This window comes from Lepus europaeus, chromosome 16 (genome assembly GCF_033115175.1).
Source record: "Lepus europaeus isolate LE1 chromosome 16, mLepTim1.pri, whole genome shotgun sequence".
NCBI lineage: Eukaryota > Metazoa > Chordata > Mammalia > Lagomorpha > Leporidae > Lepus > Lepus europaeus.
The window spans coordinates 26911225-26934198 of NC_084842.1; the positions used below are offsets into that span (position 1 = coordinate 26911225).

Genomic DNA, 22974 nt, shown 5'->3' on the forward strand with positions numbered 1-22974 from the left:
TGTTCTTAAATATGGGAGTTGTGTAACAAAGTTTACATCCTCATCGTGAAATTAGTCATGTAATTAATGGCAAACAATTATTCGTACTTTTAAGGTTCACATGTAGGTAGAACATACTCTCTAGGTCAAATGAAAAAGAAAACCCTTTTTCTTTGATCTTTGTGCATTTAGCATGAGGTCGGCCAATTTCTCACTTGCCTTTTAGTTTTAGTAAAGCATTTTGACATGAATGGATTTTTGAAATATGTTTGTTACTGAGTACATATACCAAAATTGTTATAAGATGCATAAGGAATACAATGCTGTGACAGACACCTTGCATTCACTACACATTTTAAAAGTAGAACATTGTCACTCCCTGTGACATCACGTGCAGGGCCTTCCCATACCCCATAGCCTTTCCTGACCCATTAGAAGAAAACATTGTCCTAAACTGTGAGTTACCACATTTCTTTATAATTTCTCTTTATAAAAATTTTACCCACTTAGAGTTTGGGTTTATAGTTTCTTGAATATGCTATGATAGGAATTATATTCTTTTTTTTTTTCATTTAAAAAAGATTTATTTATTTGAAAGAGTGACAGAGAGCGAGAGGGAGAGATAGAAAGAGATCTTCCATCTGCTGGTTCACTCCCCCAAATAGCTGCAACAGCCAGGGCCGGCCATGCTGAAGCCAAGGAGCCAGGAACTCCATCCTGGTCCTTGAGGCAGGGCCCCAAGTACTTGATCCATCATCTGCTACCTTTCCAGATGCAATAGCAGGAAGCTGGATCAGAAGAGGAACAGCTGGGAGTTGAATAAGCCCTGTGGCATGGGATGCCGGCACCCCAAGCGGCTGCTTAACTGTGCCACAGTGTAGGCCCCGCGTCTGTATTCTTCTACAATTTGCTTTTTATTTCCCCTCAAACAGAGATCCCTGCGATGGTTTCTCATGCCTTCATAGCTGTAATTCACTCGTCTTCGTTGCTGTGTAATATTCCAGGGAAGAACCACACTGGATTCCCTTGTGGCTTCTGTTGGTGGGTGTTTGGGCTCCAGTTTGCAATATGTATTCCTCCACAAGCTTGCACACACACGTGCAAAGGTTTTTCACTACACTCCTAGACTGGAGGTTAATTTCTTAGAGTTTCCAGCCTTGCTCGATAAGCAACCCAGTTTCCTGAGCAATAACAGATGTTTCTCATATTTATGAAGTCAAATCTGTCAGATGTTTTGGTAATTTCTTTGGTCTGGACTTGTAAAGTCTCTTCCTCCCCAGGTACAATATTCACCTATGAGGATATTTTTTAATGTTACAGAAAACTGGAATTAAAAGATGCTTATTTTGATGCAAAAAATATTTTGAAATCCATGCACAGGAGGGGTTCAGAAAGTTCAATAAAAATGCATGCTGTGAAAAATCTAGGCGTGGATTTCAACTTTTTTTGCACCCAAACAAACTTATCTTTTCATTCCAATTGCCGCTAACTTTTTGAAGTCCTCGAATGTATTTCAGAAAGAGTGCCAAACTGGGCCTTCTTGCTTTTCTTTGCAGGTGTATAACAAACTGAGCCGAGTGGAACACATGACCGTGTACGAGAAGGAAGCCATACCAAGCAGGTTCTATTACAAAAAAGGGAGATTCGTCTCTCCCTTGACCTTGGTGGCCGATGAAGGGTGGTTCATAACCGAGGTAACTATAACATATATGACAGTTTGTTCACTATACAAATTCTGTCCAAATGTAAATTATAGTTATTTAGCTTCCACAACACAAGAGGGTCTTTTTGTGCTGTTGTTGTTTTGTTTTTACCACCTACATGTTTTTCCTGGCCCTACTTCCTGCCCTAGAGAATCAGAAATGCAGATCAGATGACTTCGTAGACTCAAACTGTAGCCGTGAACCTGGATTCCCAGTGCGGACATCATGGCTCCAGACTCACTGTATTCTCACAGATGGGCCTTAACTCAATTACACAGACTTACAACGCAACCTGTTCAGTTTAAAGCGGAACAATTACTGTGAACCCAAGCATTTGCTTCAGGGCAGTCAAAGGCAGGGGGAGGCTCAGCCTTGCTTTCACCTTTTGGAGGAATGTTTGACAAACAAACCTCCGCAGATCCAGGCCTCCAGTTTGCCAACTTGATTTTACGGAGGAGCTGATCTTGCAGTTTTGGTCCAAACCCCAATGTCCCTGTCTGTGTGGAGTCCAGGCTCACCAGGCTCTTGTACCAATTGATGACATTCAAGGCGTCTGTGGTCAAACATGGGTTATTTTAGAGATGAGTTTGAAGGTAGGCTGTGGATAGATCAGACTACGGGGCAGAGGAGAGAGGCATATGACAATATCCGGGGAGGCCAACCAAGTGTATGACCTAAGACTAGTAAATCAGGAGAGAGCAGCAGATATACTGCATCAGGGATGCGGTCAGGGAAGACGGAGGTTTCTGTGTGCTCTCAGACAGCCCCGGTCACGGAAGCACTGAGAACAAAACAGATCCAGTGAAAAACGTCGGCTGCGCCGCGCAGAGAGGCTTTGGCTTCCTAGGCCTCGTGATTCGGAAGGTCTTCAGGAGGGTGCTTGGCTCCCTCAGGCCGCCCACCCTGAGAACCAAAATGCTTCCCTTCACCTCATCACACTGTGTTCAAGTCCACCGGCAGGAAGGGCGTTCTGGGCCCGCAGCCTTGTCCCTTGAGACGGTTTTCTCAGGGTCGCGCACAGCGCACACGTGCAGGCACGCGGCTCACGAGCGCATGCGCCTCTCCAAGCGCCTTGTGTAAGGCTGACTTTCCGCACTTGCTTTCGGAACTCTTGGCAATTTATGAAGTTCTGGTGGAATTGCTTTGAATTCGTAAAAGCAAATAAACTTGTGCGGGTTAATTGACAGCTGGCATTCATTTCCAAGCATGACTGCCTGTCCCTGCTCTTTACTTTCTCATGCTTAGCGCATGTCATCTGCAGGGAGACGGTGGGTCCAGGTAGGGGGAGAGTGCAAGAACTCAGGGGTGCTTGGCAGGCAGTAATTTGCTTAGAACCAGGTGTAGGTGGGAGTGGGAAACCTGGAGGCCACCATGGAGACGGAGCATCTACTGAGTGCCATCTCAGCTGCGGTGGGAAAGGTCTGGGACCCCAGCAGTGGGGTGGGGCCAGCTCGGGGAAAGTGCTCTGGCCGGACGTCCTGTCCCTAGAGGTTCAGTCTGGGAGTAAACATGGTGTCTTGGCAACAGCACACCCAGCAAGAAAATCAAGTCATTCCAATGAATAACAAAAACTCAGTGATGGGGTATGACTTAACAGGCTTTTGGTTATCAGCCATGAACTATTTGATAAATGTGGTTTTAAAAAAGCAAAACTTTACGGCCTCACATACCTAGAAGTCTGGTTGCAGGCAGTGTCAGGGTCATTTAATCCAGCAGCTCAGTGATACCAAGGCTGAGCCAATTTGTCTGCAATCCTTTTACTTTTCCTGTCAAGATCACAGAATGGATGCTGCAGCTCCAGGCATTACATCCCCTCAGGAATTCCCAAAGCAGGAAGGAAGGACACACTTACATGTGTCCTTTTATCAAGAAGCAAAATATTTATCCCAGAGCCGGGGGCTGCTACAGGTTTGGGGTGGGTGGGGGTGGTCCCTGACTATTACGGATTTTGGGTGAAGGGGATGTCTCTTTAAGAAAAAGAATACATAATTATAAATGCAAACTTAGGTCCAGGCACTTGGAAGACACCCCTACAAGTGAGAGGTCCTGGTGCTTAAACTCCTTGAGCTGCACCTCCATCCGCCAGCAACTTCAAGCAGCTCATCAAGGAAGTGACCAATGTGGCTTGAAAACTCCCACTTTGGAGAGCTTGGGTTCTGAGGGCTGGAACTGTGCTGAAATGCCAGGGGCCACCCTTACAGGACAACCGTGGTGCAAGGCTGGGAATTAGGCTGGCCGGGCCCCTGAAACAAAGGCCAGCGAAGGAGAGCAGGTGCAAGAAGCACTGTGCCAGCTCCAGCATTCAGACAAGCGCGCCCACTCAGGGGCCTTCCTCCTGGCGCTGGCCCTGTTTCCACCCGGTCTATGCCCACCCTGTCTCCCACACCACTGGGGGTCCAAGGACAGGCCTCTGTATATCTGGGGATTCTACAGCCATGGTTCTAGAGTATCTGGGGAAAAAAACTTCCGAGAAGTCTCAAAGATCAGAACTTGCTGTGCACCAGGTGGTATGCTGAATACAGCAAATGTGATGTGAGGTGATGGACAGGCATTGTCTTAGGAATGATAAGTAATCTAGAGATGGCTTGAATATATGAGAAGATTGTGCGCTATGCTGTTTTATGTCAGGGACTTGAGCATCCTGAGATTTTGGTATCTGGTGGGGAGGATCCTAGAACCAGTCTCCCTTGGATACTGAAGAATGAGTATGCTTGACCCCTTCGGGAAAGTGGCAGTCTTGTGTCTTCTGTGGGTAAGGCCACATGGTTCTTGTACATAGGAGGATGCTTCAAAAAGTTCATGGGAAAATGGAATGAAACCATATTTTATTTTTGGTGCAACATAAGAAACCCATGCATAGTTGTGGGGAACCGCAGGCTGGCCACCTGTGAGAACCTCCTCATCTGCATAGCTTGCAGCAATCGGTCGACCACGAGGCCCACGAAAACAGCCAGGTGAAACAGATGAAACAGAATGGACTCTGCATAAACAACTAGGAGGAACCAGGTGAAACAGATGAACTTTCGACCTGAGCCTATATGCGCCCTTTCATCTGATTGGACGATATCAGCATAAAGGGACATTGGGATCTGGGCGGGCCGGCGCAGCCGCCGCTGTTGGCGGCCGCCGCCGCAGCCCCTCTTTTCTCCTCTCCTCTTCCCGCTTTCCTTCTGCCCCCACAAGTAAAAGTTCCTTGAGAACCAATGAACAGTGACCGTGTCGTGACTGCGTTGGACCCTTGCTGGTGAGGGTCCAACAAACGATGCCGTGACTCGGATAGTCGGACTGGTCACTGGAAGCAGGAAAAAAGAAAAAATTAGAACGTGTGAAAAACATGGGAGTCTAGCAGTAAAGTCTAGGGGAAAAAACTAGAACGTGTGGAAAACACGGGAGTCTAGGCAGTAAAGTCTAGGGGAAAAAACTAGAACGTGTGGAAAACACGGGAATCTAGGCGGTAAAGTCTAGGGGGAAAAAGCTAGAACGTGTGGAAAACACGGGAATCTAGGCGGTAAAGTCTAGGACTGGTACCGGGGGGAAAAGCTAGAACGTGTGGAAAACACGGGAATCTAGGCGGTAAAGTCTAGGGGGAAAAAGCTAGAACGTGTGGAAAACACGGGAATCTAGGCGGTAAAGTCTAGGGTTGGTACCGGGAAAAAACTAGAACGTGTGGAAAGCACGGGAGTCTAGGCGGTAAAGTCTAGGGTTGGTACCGGGAAAAAACTAGAACGTGTGGAAAGCACGGGAGTCTAGGCGGTAAAGTCTAGGGTTGGTACCGGGAAAAAACTAGAACGTGTGGAGAGCACGGGAGTCTAGGCGGTAAAGTCTAGGGTTGGTACCGCGGAAAAAAAGGAATTCCTCGACAAAGTAGCAGGGACGCCGGTGAAAGCAGCCGCTGTAAAGCGGAAAGTTAGGAACAATGGCGTAGGGTGGGAAAACAACTCAGGGCAGCAGAGAAATCGCCTGAAGCTGGGAAATAGTAACCCTCTTAGATGAAGGGGCTGACTTACTAGAGGAGACAGAATCTCAACCTGGGAGCCTAGATGGAGACAGGTCAGCACATTTGCTCATAAGAGGAGTTCTCCCGTGTTGCTGCAAACTGGCTAAGGCAGTGCTTGGTGGGGAAAGACTTCTCTGGTCCGCGGCTTACAGAGAGCTCGAGAGGGCTCGGGCCCATGATAACGCTAGGAACGGTCAGCCAGCCTGGAATGAGGATAATGACGAACAGGCTCAGGCTAGTTGCCCTAATGAGGTTTTGATGCAAGTGAGAGAACTAGCTCGGAGGGCGTGGAAGGTCACTCCAAGGAAAGGGGAAATCGGACAGCTTATCCAAGATTACACAAGGCCCGACAGAGCCCTATGCTGATTTTGTGAACAGACTGATGGAGGCTGCTAGCAATATCTTTGAAACCATGGATGAGGCTATGCCTTTAGTCCGAAGGTCAGCCTATGAACAAGTAAACAAAACCTGCCGTGAGGCTCTAAGGCCCTGGCAGCACAAGGACATTTCCACCTTTAAAACCTGTAGGGATGTCATGGATGAGGTAGCCTCGGGAGAGCACGCAGAAGTTCCCAGGGCCAAAACTATACACAATAACGGGCTAGGATAAAGATGTCTTAAGTGTGGAAAAGGTCACATGAAAAGGGAATGTACAGAACAGACAATTGGGATGCCAACCAGGACTGTGTCCTCGATGCGGTAAAAGCAACCATTGGGCAAATGAGTGCTATTCCAAGCAAGATAAGGCAGGCAATCTGCTTCTATCGCCCACCAGATTAAGTGGCCAGACAAGCGTTTACTCCACAGAGCTGCGAGCCACCAACTATTTAGTATTAACACCTCAAATGGGAATCCAGGCAATAGATGCGGAACCTCGAGAGCCCATGGATGATATCCACGGTTTAGGTGTTACTATAGGAAGGGCTACAAATTCATTAACGGGGCTTATTCAGTTGCCTTGTTCACAGCTCAAAGTAATGTTCCAATCTACTAAGGGGATAGTGCAGCTGTTGCCATTGCAGCCCGTTGCTCAGCTGCTAATAATAAGCCTTGTAAAGGATACTAGAGGTAATCAAGGAAAGCACTTTGCAGCTCACTGACTCTAGGTGAGCGCCCACTATGGACTCCTATTATCAAAGGAAAGGCAATCAAGGGGCTGTTAGATACAGGTGCAGATGTCAGTATTATCTCCGAACAAGACTGGCCACCTTCATGGCTCCTCCAGGAAGGAGATAACACCTTGGTAGGATTAGGCACCGCTGTTGCCCAATCCTGAAGCAAGCAAGTGCTAGATTGACAAGATCAAGAAGACACCACAGGCAAAGTGTAACTTTATGGGAGAAGGATGTCTTAGAGCAACTTCATTTGCAGACGTGCTGTTGGCAGCTGCGAGAGAAGACACCCTAGAAAGAGCGTTTACCATGCTAACCTCATGCTTGCAGACGGTGGGGTTACAAATTGTACCAGAGAAGACTCAAAAGGGCACCGTGGTCCAGTACCTAGGACTAAGGTTAACACCAACTACGGTGGCCCCTTTAGATTTGTCATATCCACCACAGGACTTAGGACGTTAAATGACTTCCAAAAACTATGTGGTAACCTAAACTGGATGCGGCCTTATTGTAAACTAACCACTGATGAAATGCGACCATTGCTTAACATTTTGGAAGGCGATTCACAGCTCGCCTCACCTCGTACAGCTGCAATCTTACAGAAGGTTGAAGAACGCCTTAAAATCACGCAGATTCAAAAACGCCAGAGCTGTTTGCACGTGTCGGTGGACACGTTCTCTGGAATTGTCAGCCACGGCTCTAAACAAAGCAGGAACTCAACAGGTTATTCAACACTGTCTACAGTCCTTTGCCACTTGGGGGGCACCCAAAATTATCAAAACAGATAACGAGCCGGCGTACACCTCAGTCCATTTTGCTACGTTCTTAATTCGGCATAAAGCACGTTACAGGTGTGATCTACAATCCCCAAGGACAGGCAATTGAACGAACTCACCTGTACTTAAAGACTTTAATAAACAAAAAGGGGGAATAGGAGAATATGTGGTAGCTAATTGCGATGCATTGGCTATAGCTCTATATACTAGAAGTTTTTTGAATAGGAAAAGGTGTGGGCCGGCACCGCGGCTCACTAGGCTAATCTCCGCCTTGCGGCGCCAGCACACCGGGTTCTAGTCCCAGTCGGGGCACCGATCCTGTCCCAGTTGCCCCTCTTCCAGGCCAGCTCTCTGCTGTGGCCAGGGAGTGCAGTGGAGGATGGCCCAAGTGTTTGGGCCCTGCACCCCATGGGAGACCAGGAGAAGCACCTGGCTCCTGCCATCAGATCAGCGCGGTGTGCCGGTCGCAGCACACCTACTGTGGCGGCCATTGGAGGGTGAACCAACAGCAAAAAGAAGACCTTTCTCTCTGTCTCTCACTGTCCACTCTGCCTGTCAAAAGTGGCAAAACTCCTGAGTTCATGGTGTTTAGTGATGTACTTGCAGTATTGTTTGAAGAATTGTTTTGTCTTAAGGAAAAAGATGTTGCACGTGACTTGTACTGCAGCAAATCGGCAAAGTGACCTGAGTTAGATATATTTGAAGGTATTTTGAAAGTTACGTTCAAGGCTAACACCTAAGCTTTGTGTAATGTAAATAAGAATGTTTTTGTATCAGTTTTCTCCTTTGTAAATGGCATTAACATTGTTTCTTGAGGTCTTGCTTAATCACTTCTGTTCTGAGGACTTGAATTTCAAACTTCATTTTCATACAAAAATCATAGAATCTGTAGTGGTCTGACAGGCTATGCTTGCTATGCATCGCTCTGACCCTCAGCAACAGATATGGCTTAGCATGATGGAGCGGTAGACGGGCATGACTCCGTGCCATAAATAACAAAAGGGGGAGCTGTGGGGAACCGCAGGCTGGCCACCTGTGAGAACCACCTCATCTGCATAGCTTGCAGCAATCGGTCGACCACAAGGCCCACGAAAACAGCCAGGTGAAACAGATGAAACAGAATGGACTCTGCATAAACAACTAGGAAGAACCAGGTGAAACAGATGAACTTTCGACCTGAGGCTATATGCGCCCTTTCATCTGATTGGACGATATCAGCATAAAGGGACATTGGGATCTGGGCGGGCCGGCGTGGCCGCCGCTCCTGGCGGCCACCACCGTGGCCCCCTCTTTTCTCTTCCCCGCTTTCCTTCTGCCCCCACAAGTAAAAGTTCCTTGAGAACCAATGAACAGTGACCGTGTCGTGACTGCGTTGGACCCTTGCTGGCGAGGGTCCGACACAGTCTTATCATAACACACACTTTTCTGTGAAATTTTGAAGCCCCCTATATCATAGTATATGCCACTCTTATAGGCACAGCATGAAGACACATGTGAGTACTTCAGAAAGTTTATAGAAGATGGAATTCAAAGATAACATTATTTGGGCACAGAATATTGAAATCCATACATGTGAGGGGTTTTCAAAATGTTCGTGGACTCTACATGTTATGAAAAAACTATTCACGAATTTCAAAACACTTTTGCACTAAAAGTAACTTATCAATTCCATTTTTCACAAACTTTTTGATCCTCTAGTATTTGGACAAGATCCAAAGTAAGAGCGTGTAAGACAGCAATGGCTACCCAATGTCTCCACGCATTATCTAGGAAGAACACAGGACAGGAGGGGAGAAAGCCTCCCTACGGATGTTACTTGAACAGCTTTTTAAAGCTTAGGAGTTTTTCAAAAGGGAGATCTGAGGTGATTTCCAAACCATGCAGTTCGAAAAAAGAAACACATCTGAAATCATATCAACGGGTGTGAAAAAGATTCATTCTGAAAGATTAGGGTTGACTCGGTAGCATGGCAACTAGGTTGGCCTCTCTGCCTTTCAATAGTAATGATGAGCTCTGTAAGACGAACCACTTCATCGTGCCTGGGTCACTAGAATGGTTGGAATGAGCCCTCTGCAAGCTCACGGATAGGCACATACAGTTATTTCATATTTTTCAGATACTAAATTCATCAAGAGAATTGTCTAAATTTTGGTAAATGAGAATAGGTATCTTGAATGAAGTATCTCCTGGCGTCCTATTTCTAATTTCTCACTGTCTGCTTTGTGGACATTATTTGTTCTGAAAATAACAAACACAACCTACAATGGAATACAGATGTCATTCTGAGCTTCCCAGCACTCAGTCCAACCAGGAAAGTACAATTAATTGTGATCACATAACTAAGGGTGTCTAACAGGAACACAGATGTTTCCCTGGAAAATCACTGTCCTTGAGACTTAAGAGAAACTTAGGTATCCTCTTGTCACTTTTTCCACCCTAGTTTCTTGGGCTGAATTCTGATATACTTCAATTTTATGGAGTCTTGTTTTTAAGATGTTCAATGTATAGCCGGCGCCGTGGCTCAACAGGCTGATCCTCCGCCTTGCGGCGCCAGCACACCGGGTTCTAGTCCCGGTCGGGGCACCGATCCTGTCCCGGTTGCCCCTCTTCCAGGCCAGCTCTCTGCTGTGGCCAGGGAGTGCAGTGGAGGATGGCCCAAGTGTTTGGGCTCTGCACCCCATGGGAGACCAGGAGAAGCACCTGGCTCCTGCCATTGGAACAGCGCGGTGCGCCGGCCGCAGCACGCTACCACGGCGGCCATTGGAGGGTGAACCAACGGCAAAAGGAGGACCTTTCTCTCTCTCACTGTCCACTCTGCCTGTCAAAAAAAAAATGTTCAATGTAATATGATCGCTTCTGATTCTACCTTGACCTGGAAGGCTTATCTCTTTAAAAATCTCCCCCAAGATGCCATTCTTTTCTCAATGGCTCAGATTTTTAAAACATCTTATTAAGCAATAAGCATTACACTTTCTTGACTACAGAAAATTGAAAACATTCTATATCCTTGTTCCTGCTTAGTGCCAGAACTATTACTCTAACATTCCTATCAGCAAGATTTCTCTCCACATGGTAAAAGAATGTTTTTTTGTTTTTTTTTTAAATGGCTACAGAGAGTTAGGGGGAGAGACAAATCTTCCATCCGCTGGTTCACTGCCCAGATGGCCATAGGCCAGGGCTGCTCCAGGTCAAAGCCAAGAGCTTCATCCAGGTCTCCCATGTGGGTGCAGGGGTCCAAGCACTTGGGCCATCCTCCTCTGCTTTCCCAGATACATTAGCAGGGAGCTGGATAGGAAGTGGAGCAGCTGGGACTCGAACCAGCAAGCATACGGATGAGGGCTTTGCAGGCAACAACTTAACCCTTATCTGTGACACCACAATGCTGGCCCCAGGTATGCTGTGTTTTGCTCTGTAACCGACACACCAGCCCACAGTGCAAGTGATGATGCCCTTGGCGCTGGATCACAGTTCACGAGTGCTGCGAAGACCTCAGCCCTGAAAGCCACCTCGCTGGGTGGCAGACCAGTCCGTTTTCTGCTTTAGACAAGATTAGGAAAACAGCTGAGTCAGGACAAGTGGATGCTGGGCGCGAGCCAATCAAACAGTCCCACCCCTCCCTTTCTCCTTGCAGCTGCTATCCCATAAACGTCTCAGATTGGCCTCTTTGGTCAAAACACCATTCCCATATAAACACCAACTTTCTGGGGCTGGCACTGTGGCGCAGCGGGTTCATACCCTGGCCTGAATTGCCAGCATCCCATATGGGCGCTGATTCAAGACCTGGCTGCTCCACTTCCAACCCAGCTCTTTGCTATGGCCTGGGAAAGCAGTAGAAGATGACCCGAGTCCTTGGGCCCCTGCACCCGCGTGGGAGACCTGGAAGAATCTCCTGGCTCCTGACTTAGGATCGCACAGCTCAGCTGTTGTGGCCAATTGGGGAGTGAGCTACTGGATGGAAGACCTACCTTTCTGAGATGACTGCTCTCACAGGAAGACTTAACCAAGGTCAGTTTACCTTGTGGCTGCTTAGGATAAAGGCAGGGACACACTTCATCACCTGGAAGTGCACCGTTGTCCAGTGTGACCAGGCACCTCATCCAGTTGGCTTCCGCTCTTGCCCTGCTTAGTGCAGAGGCTGGATTCCCAGCTGCTGGGAGTCCTTTCTCAGCTCTCCTCTCCCGCAAGGGCAGAAACCTGAAGACGTTCGTATTCTCAGAGTCACAACCACCTACAGAGGAGCCCCAGCCTGTCCCACCAATCGGGCTTTTCAAGGCTGCATGGGAGACGGGGCTGGCTAAATGATCCACCTTTCCTGACCTTGTCCCCTGGGAAGGCTTTTCCCTCCACCTCCCTGCACCTCCCTGCCAGAGGACCAGGGTCACGCTCTTCCCTGGAGCCCGGAGCCCTGCACACGCAGACCCCAGTGGTGCTGCTCACTTGTGCTCGCGGAATTCTCAGCTGGCCTCGCCACCGCTCACTCCCCGAGGGGGCACTTGGAAATGGGCTGGGGGCAGATTGGGTTGTCACAGTGTGTATGTAAGTCCAAAGACAAATAAGAGACGGGCCCAGAGCTGCTTCAAGTCCTTGGCACGTGAGTTGGGAGCAGGACAGCACAATGCAGCGCAGGGAAATACCGTGGATAGTTTCCACCAAACTCACGTACACTCTTCCAAGCATGCAGGCCATATGCCTGAGCAAACATTCCTCTGTCAAACTCCACAAATACTTGTTAAACGTATCATGCAAGGTTCTAGTTCACAGTAGGGAGCCCCTGGAAGGCCCTGGCCTCCTGGGGCTTGCAACCTAGAGAAGGAGCCAAGCATTAACTGACCATGCATGCCATATACATAAGTGGTTGCGTAGTTAGAAAATGCATTGTGCAAAGGAAAACAGCGTGTTCCTGCAAGAAAGTTTCTGGGGAAGAGGGAACTCGGTGTCCATGAGGAGGCAGGAAGAAACTGACCTGGAATGCCAGGAACAGCGGGCTCGCTCTCCGCACCAGGCGGGAGGGATGCTTGATGGAGCTGAGGCTGCATGGAGCTTCAAGAATGAGAGGAATTGAAAGAATGGAGCAGGTGGCCAAGTGTGGGGAGTGAGGGTAAGGAAAGGCATGGGACAGGGCTGCTGGGGTAAAGGCATGATCCAGCCATGCCGTGGGAAAGGCTGGGCCTTTTACATGAAGTCCAGTGGGGGCAGATCAGATCCATAATGCTCAGAATAATAGAACTCACAGTTCTTGAGAAAGATTCACAGGTAGTTCCACAAAAATTCTTAGTCTCTACTCATGAGTCAAGATAAGAATATCAATGTCATACACCTTTAATTAGTAATACACGGTGCTGTAAAATGTACTTTGCATTTATCACTGTTGGATCATTAGAAGTTTTAGAATAAGCCACTATCTCTAGTTTCAATTTACATAGGTATTGGGTTATTTTACATTTCTAAGATAGTAAATTCATCACAATACTCATTTTTAACACTTTTGACCAACAATGGCAGTAACCAAGACAGTTATCTTGAATCTCACACCTCCTGGTTACCATCTCTGCACCTCTACCCCAGTTTTGCTGAGTTAATGGAGACTCCGAGTTGGAGGTTACCAATGTAAGTTACAAACCCAGGTTCTGAATCCAAATATAACCATTAAGCACACAGCCCACCCAGATCTCCAAAATCCACCGAACCTTTCATCAAAATGCTCAATGTGTTTCTGATTCCACATTTCCTAATTACCGACTGGGCCTGGGTCTCCTTGGGGTCTAGGGAAATGTCTCAGCTCCTCTACACGAGCAGAAACGCCCATGCTACCCTGCAAGAACCAACTACAAGTGCCCAGCAGCCTGCTTGGCCTCCCCCAGCCCTCTTTTTCACGTCACCAGCATGGATGACTTGCAGATACTTGCACCAACAAGTTCGTGTTTGCGAAACTAACGCCTCAGACTTAAGTGTTGAGAATTAAATAGTCAAGAAGAGGTAGCTGTGCATTTGCAAGATAACTTTCATCAGCCCAGTAAATAGTCAATAGAGTCCCTGGAATGCCCTTACCGCCCCACTCCTGCCTGTCCTTCCCAGCTCAACTCAAATCCCACCCCTCAAGTCCCTGATTCCTCCATCTTGGTCTTTCCAAAGGATCCAGTCAGTCCACCTGGTGATGTATTGGTTGGTTTTTGGACTCTCCTAATCTGTGGGGGGGAGGGGGAGCTCCTGGAGGGCAGGTATTTGGAAGCCTGGACTTTCTCACTATAGACACTTGTACACAGTAGAATCTCTGTTCATGTTCATAGATTGAATGCATTTATACATTTTGTGATGGGCTTTGTAGGTTTGTCAACTTAGCAAAGCTAAGTCAAGCCTTCAGTGGTGGCTTCTGGCTAATTATTGGTATCTGTAGCAGAGATTTCAACAGGAAAATGGTGTCTCCTAGCTGGGATCCATCAGCTCCCTCTGGCCCTCAGCCACCGTGCAGAGGCCAATTCCTGTGCAGGTCAGTGTCCACCTCCTTCATGCCACCACCACTCACAAGGTAGGATGGAGCAGTGAAAGGTTGTGGAACGTGGTGCTTCATTGTTGATTTCCTGGACTCCTGTCTGAGTGGAGAGAGAGGCAGTAAATTCAGGCCCAAGCTTCTAAGGGAGGCCAATATTTTTCTCCAGAGGAAAGATTTATTTTGAAAACTGGCAAAGGATATGAAATGCCAAGCTCAATTCTAAAGCCTGTGGTTGAATGGCAGTTAGGCATGGGCCCAAAATATTTGGGGAAATCAAGACAATCTGGAAAACGGGCTTCTGAGTTCTAGTGGCAGCTCCAGTGCTGTCGTCCAGACCCGACTAATTGAGCTCCAGGAAGTGGGATGTCGTGTGCTAGAAGCCGCTTGCTTTCTGGTGGTGATTGGGGTCGTCTGTGTGAGCTGTCTGGGAGTGCACGCACACCCTCCTCCCCCTTGGCACACTTCAACCTACAGGATCCCAGGGAAAAGAACAAGAAACCCTGTCCACCCCCTGCTTCCCCGCAACCCTCTGCTCTGCTCCCAGAGCTTCTGTTCCCCTTGATCCCTGCTGGAGTTTGCTGTCTGGCATTTTCCATGTCAAGGATCGAGCTGCGTGTGGCAAGGGGCTCTCCAGGGTCAGGCCGGGGGCCCGGGGCCAAGCAATTAAAGGGGGAAAATGGTTAGAGACATGTCTTTGTAGTGGTGTATGGCAAACATGTATCTGAGGTTCATAACCACCATTCCTGGGAGTCCCCGAGGAATTCCACGAACAGGAAGGCTCCCTGGACAAGTGAGCATGGCAATGCTGCAAAACCGGAGAAACCGTGGTTTGCAGCGGAAATCGGCTCAGCCTGAACCCTGGCAGCTCAGCCACCCAAACCGGCTAACCTGTCATCATGTCACGAGAGTTCTCACTGAAACCTGCCGTGCCTTGGACATGCTTTCGTGCCTCTCCCAGCCTGGGGTACTGACAGAAGTTTATTGTGTTTGGGGGAGGGAGGGAGGCTCCTGCTCTCATAGCCACGTCCAATGAAAATACAGTAGACTGATTTTCTATCCCCTAACTCACCTGAGACAGGTTTTTCCATTGTGTTTATTGTCGTCTGACCAGACTTTGGGGGGGGTCCCCAGTGCCCTACAGGTCCGCTGAGAGGCCCCAAGAAGTCGGGGAGCTTTTGGGTCCCTGACCCACACCCTGGGAGGATTATGCTTTTTGTTTGTGGTTGAAAGAGGGGTGGCAGTCAAATGTGGAACAGTCCGTCCCCCTGGGCACGGGCCAGTGAGAATGAGACGCCACCTGGGAAAAGTCGTTCGCAGAGCAGCTGCTGTGTGCCTTGATTCTGCTGTCACTGGGGCCCTGGGTAGACGTCCGAGAAGGAGGCCCAAGCTGCTTGCTCAGGGCATTACAAAGCCATGGAGGACACAGGCCCTGACCTCAGGACGTTCACCAGTGTAAGCAAGCAGAAACGGCTGCTGTAGCTACTCCATGTGATACATGGTCGACGCCTGATGGATGGCTTCCAGGGCTTTCCATGCCTCGTTGCACATCCTGGTTGTCACTTGCAAGAGACTCGTAAGAAGCGAACGCCCACCTCAGCCTGACCTGCAGAACACAAACATCCAAGAGCGACACCCAGGACGAGCTCGGGGCAAGCCATGCACGGCCAGGCTTGGGAGGCTGAGATGTGGACAGCGAGTGCTCCAGATTCAGGGTGGAAGCAACTGCTGTGGCTTTCACTGGAGGAACAACAGAAGGGAAGCGCCCAGTACAACAAGAGGAAGCGGACAAAGCCCCACGACAGCTCTGCTGGCCAGGGAGGGAATCCACAAGGGATGGGTTCCAGCATCCTCGGCTCCCCCTTCAGAAGTCGTCTGGGGACTCGGGGCAAGAGCCGGACACTGGATGTTGTCCCAGCAGCCGCTGGCCCTCTGCCTCCTTGAAGCATTTCCTTTTACAGCTTAGCAACCATTTCTGATCTACAGCAAGGAGAAGCCACAAGGAAGAAGTGAGAAATGCATGTGCTAATGAACTTCCAGAATGCAACCATACAAAGCAAGAGGGCCCCTGGAGAGTTTGCCAAAGCAGGTGCTGTCCACGCAGACATGGGAAATAATGACGGTGGACTGTCCAGGCCACTTCCTGCCTTCTCCCGTCCTGCCATCCCTCGGTCCACCTCCGCCCTCACTCTCCGCCTGCCCCTCACGTGGCTCGCTGTGCTCCCAAGCATGTTTCAGCTCAGCCCCATCCAGAAGCCTGAAACCGTGAATTCCAAGAGGGGGTCCCAGTCAGGGCTGGCCTTCTGATTAAAGAGTGCGTGCTCTGTTTTCTCTGTTCAAGCTATGGACAATTGGGACCAAGACCTCATCTAGAAATGCTAGTGGTTCCTTGGGCTTCTCGAAGGAAAGCAAGCTTACAGAGTGCTGTTGTGGAGTGCAGGCCCCTGGAACACGAGAACTGGCATCTACACGTGGAACAACACGTTTCCAAGCTCTTCCTAGTGTGGTGCTGCCTGTTGCTGGCCAGTTGGGGTGGCTGGTGCTGGGCGACCCTGGGAAGCGCTGAGCGTTTCGCTGGGTGAGGATTGTACTCCTGTTCCTAAGACACTGGTAGTTACATAGTGACCAAGTTGTCCTGGTTTCCCTGGGACTGTCTGGGCTTTGAAACAATGTCGTGCCTCCTGAAATGCGTCCTCCCAGCCCCGATCCACACCTGGAATGCCAGATCCCTACGGGATGGGCCCTTCCCAAGCCTGCTGCCTGCCACCAGCTACCCACCACCAAGAACACAGACCCCTGGCTCCTCTGCTCCAGGCTCCTTCAGAGGGCCTCCTGCCGATGGCAGGTCTCTCGGGACTCGTCCTTTCTCAGGCCTGCCCCACCTGGGACTTCCCCCTGCCACCCCCTTCATCAGCGCCTCCTGCGCGGCCTCCTCTGTGTGCTAACTGCCCTCTCCCCACCGCATGTGCACACATGAATGCACACACACACATGTACTCGCACAGCCCTGCCCGCACTCATTCCCCCACAGGGCTCCCCAGCGTGGGCTCGGGGCACCCCCTCCCAGTTCCCCCACCCCAGGTATCAGTGCCCAGAGGCTGCGCCCTCCTCCCGACTACAGAAGGAGCCGCCCTCCTGTCCCGTGCCTACCCCGATCCCAGAGCCCAGCGGAGAGCCTGGTGCAGGCCAGGAGCTCGGTCAGGGCCTGTGGGATTGAACAAAGCAGCCTGAGGGCATCAGCTTCCACCACTCGCCAAGCCTGGGACTGCTCTGACCAGGGCCACCTTGTTTACGATGGGACTCATTCCCTTCCAACGTGGGTCGCCAAAGGACAGTGTTTCCCACAGCTCTGGGAATGAGCTACCCACCCCACGCATCATGGGCCTTGCTTCCTCTGTGCCACTGCCCCTGGACCGCCCCCACCCACCCAGCACACACACATACACATGCGCACACACAAGGCTGCCCCTTGGCTGGCTTCTCACCTTTGGTTGTATGTGGAGGATCCAAGTACCTCCCCGGGATGGCACTATGTGGGAGGCCCCATGCCTGGGAGGGTCCGGAAGGGATCGGCGCCTCCTGTAGCTTGAGAATCCACCAGCTGAGCGGCCAGCTGGGGACACAGTCACAGGCGTGGCCTCGTACATGTGCCCTTGGGAGGGTAATGTGGAGCAGAACATAAAGGTGCCCAAAGCCACTGGGAGAGGAAGAAGAAAACCAGTGCACTACTTTAAAAGTAAGGCTGTGCATGTAACATAATCCACTCCATCGCTTGAACAAAATATGACTGTCTCACATAGCCAGCCAGTTTTTTTTCTTTTGTTTTAATTCGGTAAGAGCAGTTGTTTGGTTCAGGCAACTTGCCATTTCATTTTATTTTTTTAAGACTTATTTATTTGAAAGACTTAGAGGCAAAGGGAGGAGGCCTTCCTTCCGCTGGTTCACTCCTCAGTTAACCACAATGGCCGGAGCTGGGCTGACCCGAAGCCAGGAGCTTCTTCCTGGTCTCCCATGTGGGTGCAGGGGCCCAAGGACTTGGGCCATCTTCTACAGCTTTCCCAGGCCATAGCAGAGAGCTGGGTCGGAAATGGAGCAGCCGAGACTCAAACTGGTGCCCATATGGGATGCCGGCACTGCAGGCGCTGGCTTTTCCCACTGCGCCGGCCCATCATAATATTAACTAGTGGATTTATCTATGATCGGATGGATCCCAAATTGCCTTTCAGGCTAAGGTTTTCATTATGCATCTCTAATGTTTTAGACTGTAATTCTTAAAACCAGGCCATCAGTCCTCACCCTGTTGGATCACCTTGTCTATTTGTCACGGGGTACGTGCATTTTGGGAGGCTCATCACTAGTAAGGTCATTAATAGCGAAAATGTTCCACGTTGTGCTTCGGGACTTGCTGCCTTGTTGGCTGAGAGAGGGAGAAGCAACACACGAAATGAGCTGACAAGGCAAAACCGGGACATATGACGCTCCTCACCACGGAGAGCCGGAGAACAAACAACCGTGTAAGAATAAGAAACTCAAGAAGTTCCCATGGAAAAGAAGAGCTGCAGCTGCGAAAGGAGGGCCGGGGTGCTGGCGATCCAGGAAACAGAGTCAATGAAATAGCGCGATTTGGAAAGCAGTAATGCTTGGGGGCGATTTATGGGGTGAGACCGGATGGCTGTGCAATGTGATATGACAGCTAAAGCAACGAAGGGGAGTTCAGCCTCCCAACCAGAGTGCTTCGCCCCACAGCAGTGGCGTCTGGCGACCAGACCACATCTGTTTATCAAGCACCTAGTGTGTGTCGGGTACTAAGCACCCGGTCATGTCACCTCCAGACTGGAGCTCAGAGCAGGTAAGTAGCTTGCCAGGATCACAGAGCTAGAAACTGGCAAACTGGAATTCAACTTCATGCCCATCCCATTCCAAAATCTCATCTTTATTTGTGAGTACTGCAAAAGCTTTGTGCAAAAAATGAATTAGAAGGTAAATTTAATTTGAAAAAATTCTTTTAAATCCATGCATTTTAAAAAATTTTTTATTTGAAAGAGTTACACAGGGAGAAGATAGGCAGAGAGAAAGGTCTTCCATCCGATGGATCGCTCCTCAATTGGCAGCAACAGCCGGAGCTGAGCTGATCCGAAGCCAGGAGCCAGGAGCTTCTTCCGGGTCTCCTACGTGGGTGCAGGGGCCCAAGCATTTAGGCCATCTTCTACTTTCCCAGGCCTTAGAGAGCTGGATCGGAAGAGGAGCTGCCGGGACTAGAACCAGCACCCATATGGGATGCCGGCGCCGCAGGCCAGGGCGTTGACCTGCTGAGCCACAGCGCCAGTCCCATCCATACATTTTATTTTTTTAACATACTTTTTCTTGAACTTCTTGATTCCTTGTACTTTATACCTGACCCCGCTTGGCACATGAAGCCATGGGAAATGAGGACGCCTCACTGTCTAGTTCCAGGAGGAATACCCCCACCCCTTTGGCTGTGGGGTAATGTAAGGTGCACAGGGACCGAGAGGCGTGCTTCCTGGGTTCCAATCTCAGCCCTGCTTCTCCCCAGCTGTGCGACTCTAAGAGTGTCACTTAACCTCTGTGCTCTACATCCTTCAACTACAAAATGGGCAAAAGACTACTATCCACAGGAATGTTGTTACAATCAAAGTGAATGTCAGGGTCGGTGTTTGATGAATTGTACGGCTCATGTGGACGTGGAAGTATCACTTGTCATGTGAGCCAACCTGTAAATTGTTGGTAGTGTTGCTCTTTGGATTCTGCATGTTCATCACGACCAGCCAGTTCTGTCTCGTGCATTTGAAATCTCTACAGTACTAACCCTGCTCTGCAGGGAGGAGATTGGAATATCAGAGACGAATGCCTGGTCCTCAGTGCATGACCAGGGCTGTGCATAACTGGCTGCAGCCTCCTCTGGACTTGCGGAACCTTCTGGAAGTCCTTTGTTTTGCAAAAAGTAAGACTCTGTCATCTAGAACTGAGTTTTGAAGGAAGGGAGGGCAATAGGCAGGTGATGGTTCTGGAACTCATCCTAAAGGAAGAACGGTAGAGAGAAACGAAGATGGGCAAGGCCTGGATGAAACACGGGTCCCATCTCCAAACGTTGGTTTCAGCGGAGCCTGATGGACTCGTTGTTCCTGGGGGTGGCTGCCGGCAGAAAGGATGGGGGTGGGCCCTGTGATGCACTGTGCCCCCTGCTGGGCTGCAGTTGTTTTGCTAGTAAAAGGTGGTGACTGGATCCTGTTTCCCACAATTCTCCAACATCAGCTGCATGTTCTACCATTCCACATGCTTCTAACACTCAGCGCCTCACAGGTGAGGAGGCTCAGTCCCACAAGACTGCCCCCACCTCAATACCAGGTGCCGTGCCAGGTCCCCAGGCTACCAGCACTTGTGTCTGATAATTTGAGGATGATCATGACTCCTCCTTAGGTTTTATAATTCACCAGAGAGAATCCCAGAATGGACCGCGATTATAGCTCTACTACCCAGGATACAACTCAAACAGCCAAATGGGAGGATGTGTGAGCAAAGGAGGGAAGTGAAAGGGTGCAGGGCTTCTGTTCTATGGCAACTGCCCACAGCAGTGCTGTTCTGGGGTTTTAGATGGGTTTCATCAGAGGCATGAGTGATTAAGTCCCTGCTCACGCCCCGGACTCCATCTCCAGTCCCCAGTTGGTGGGGACTGGGGTTGAAAAGTTCCAAATATGGAATCGCAGGGTTGGTTACCCTGGCAATGAGCCCCTGTGCTGAAGCCTTCCTGCCCCTAACCTCAGGACTTGTCTCATTAGCATAAACTCACGCATAGGAGAAGGGGACTCATTATGAATAGCAAAAGTCGCTCCTATCAAAGTCCAAGGATTTTAGCTCTATGTCAAGAACTGTGAGGAAGACCAAATAAATATTACTATACCACAGAGCCACTTTAACTTCCCCTTCGTCTAACGTTCTGATTACAAGATACATAATTCAGCTCAATGTGAGAAAATAATTTCTGGGGCCGGTGCTGGGGTACAGCAAGCTAAGCTGCAGCCTGCGATGCCAGCATCCCATATGGAGCACAGGTTCGAGTTCTGACTGGTCTGCTTCCAATCCAGCTCCCTGCTAATGAGCCTGGGAAAGCAGCAGAGGATGGCCCAAGTGCTTATGTTCCTGCCATCTGCATGGGAGACCCAGATGGAATTCCAGGCTCCTTGCCCCTGGCTGGGACCCAGCCATTGCAACCATTTGAGGAATGAGCCAATGGAGAGGAGATTCTCTTTCTCTGTGTGTCTCTCTCTGTCTCCCTGTACCTCTCCTCTTCAAATAAGTAAATCAGTCTTGAGAATTTCTCCACCACTAGAGCGTTTCAGCAATTTAATGAGCTGCCCCCAAAGGTGTGAGCTACTTAGAGTAGAAGTGACGCAGTGGATGTTGGGTGTCCCAATTAGGGACTCTGAGGGGGAATCTCCACCCCCCCCCTGGGGGGGTGGTAGTGTGGACCAAATGGCCACTCACCATAATTGAGACACAGGGTAACGCGATCACCTTGCTTGATTTCAGAGTCGAGAGATGCTTCCGTTTTGGATGAACAGCACGGGCAAGAGGGAAGGTTGGCAGCGTGGATGGCACGGCTACGACAATGAGCTCATGGACATGAGAGGCATCTTCCTGGCCTTTGGACCTGGTAGGCGAGGGAGTGACCCAGTCCTCTGTCAGCTGTTCCCAAGGAAGTCTCCCTAGCGGGGCTGATGGTGCCGGTAAAGGCCACAGTTGATTCCTTTATCGACCCCGTTTATGAGCAGAGCTGAGCAGACCCAGCCGGTCTCCATGAAACATCTCTTGCTGGCTTCCTTTCAAATGCTTCTTGGGTTTGGCAAAGGGGGCCAAATACTTTTCCTTGTAAATTTTAAATCCTGAGTGCAGTGAGGAAAATGTATTCCACATGTTTGTGATTCATTTTTTACTTAATTCATCAAAATGTTATTTCACAGCTATCTGATGTCCAGGAAAGCTTGTTGGACCCTGGCTGCTGACAGCCGAGAGCCTCAGAGTGGATGTGATTGCTTCGTGGGGCCTGACTCTTCCACAGTCTCTCCCTGTCTAGGGTGCCCTGTGGGGGTTCATGGGGTGTAGGGCCCAACCAGAAGCTAGGGTGTACTCAAAGGCAGACTTGGAAATGACCTAGAGCCTGACTTTGAGAATGAGCCGGAATGGCTAGGTATGCCTTGAATGAGAAAAAATTTTCATTGCCTTTCTTGATCAGGTTAATCCTTCCAGCTAGAGGAGAGCAGAGATAGGAAGGGCCTATTTTGTCACTTGATGTAACTGATGGAGCACTGTAAATTCACACATTGCAGAAGTTGAACAAACACTCTGAAGACCATCCTAGTATCTCAACACCTTCTTTCCAAAGAAAGGCACTGGGGAGAAAATGCGTTCAGCAACCACTAACCATCAGTTGATGTGTTCATGAGCCACCCTTCCTACCGCTGTCCACCCTCCCTTATTAAACGTAATGTACCCTGATCTCTGCATTAGGAATGTTCGAAATGCCCTTTCCTAGATGTTGGCCAAAATGTCTCATCCCACAAAAGTCCACACTTTCCTTTCAAATTAGAGGTTAGACACCATGCCTACAAGTTCTGCTCTGTCAACTCGTCTCATTCCGTCTGCCTTGTTTTGCTCTACTTGTCACAAAGCAGCTATTAACAACTGTGAGTGTCAGTGTCTGCAGCTTGCAGGGGTGCCACTGGGAGCCCGCGCTTAGGAAGCCTGTCGACACAATCCCTGCCCCTATGTGATCAGGTTCCCAAGTCCCCAGGTGAGCATCAGAACCCAAGCAGCAGATAACTATAGAGCACTGAGTTCCTGGCACTGGCCCAAGAGAAGTTCACAGGTTGCCTGAGCATGCTGCCATCGGCCAATAACAGTT

General features: G+C 49.6%; 1 protein-coding gene across 7 annotated transcripts in view; it reads left to right on the forward strand.

The window, feature by feature from the left end:
- The window catches only part of ENPP6 (ectonucleotide pyrophosphatase/phosphodiesterase 6), a 222758-nt gene that overhangs the window by 197073 nt on the left and 2711 nt on the right, over nucleotides 1-22974 (forward strand). For all 7 annotated transcript variants that reach the window (XM_062213344.1, XM_062213347.1, XM_062213345.1 and 4 more), the window contains 2 exons: nucleotides 1536-1673; nucleotides 21603-21726. In XM_062213344.1, the coding sequence (XP_062069328.1) occupies nucleotides 1536-1673; nucleotides 21603-21726 (262 nt within the window). The remainder of the gene's footprint in view (nucleotides 1-1535; nucleotides 1674-21602; nucleotides 21727-22974) is intronic.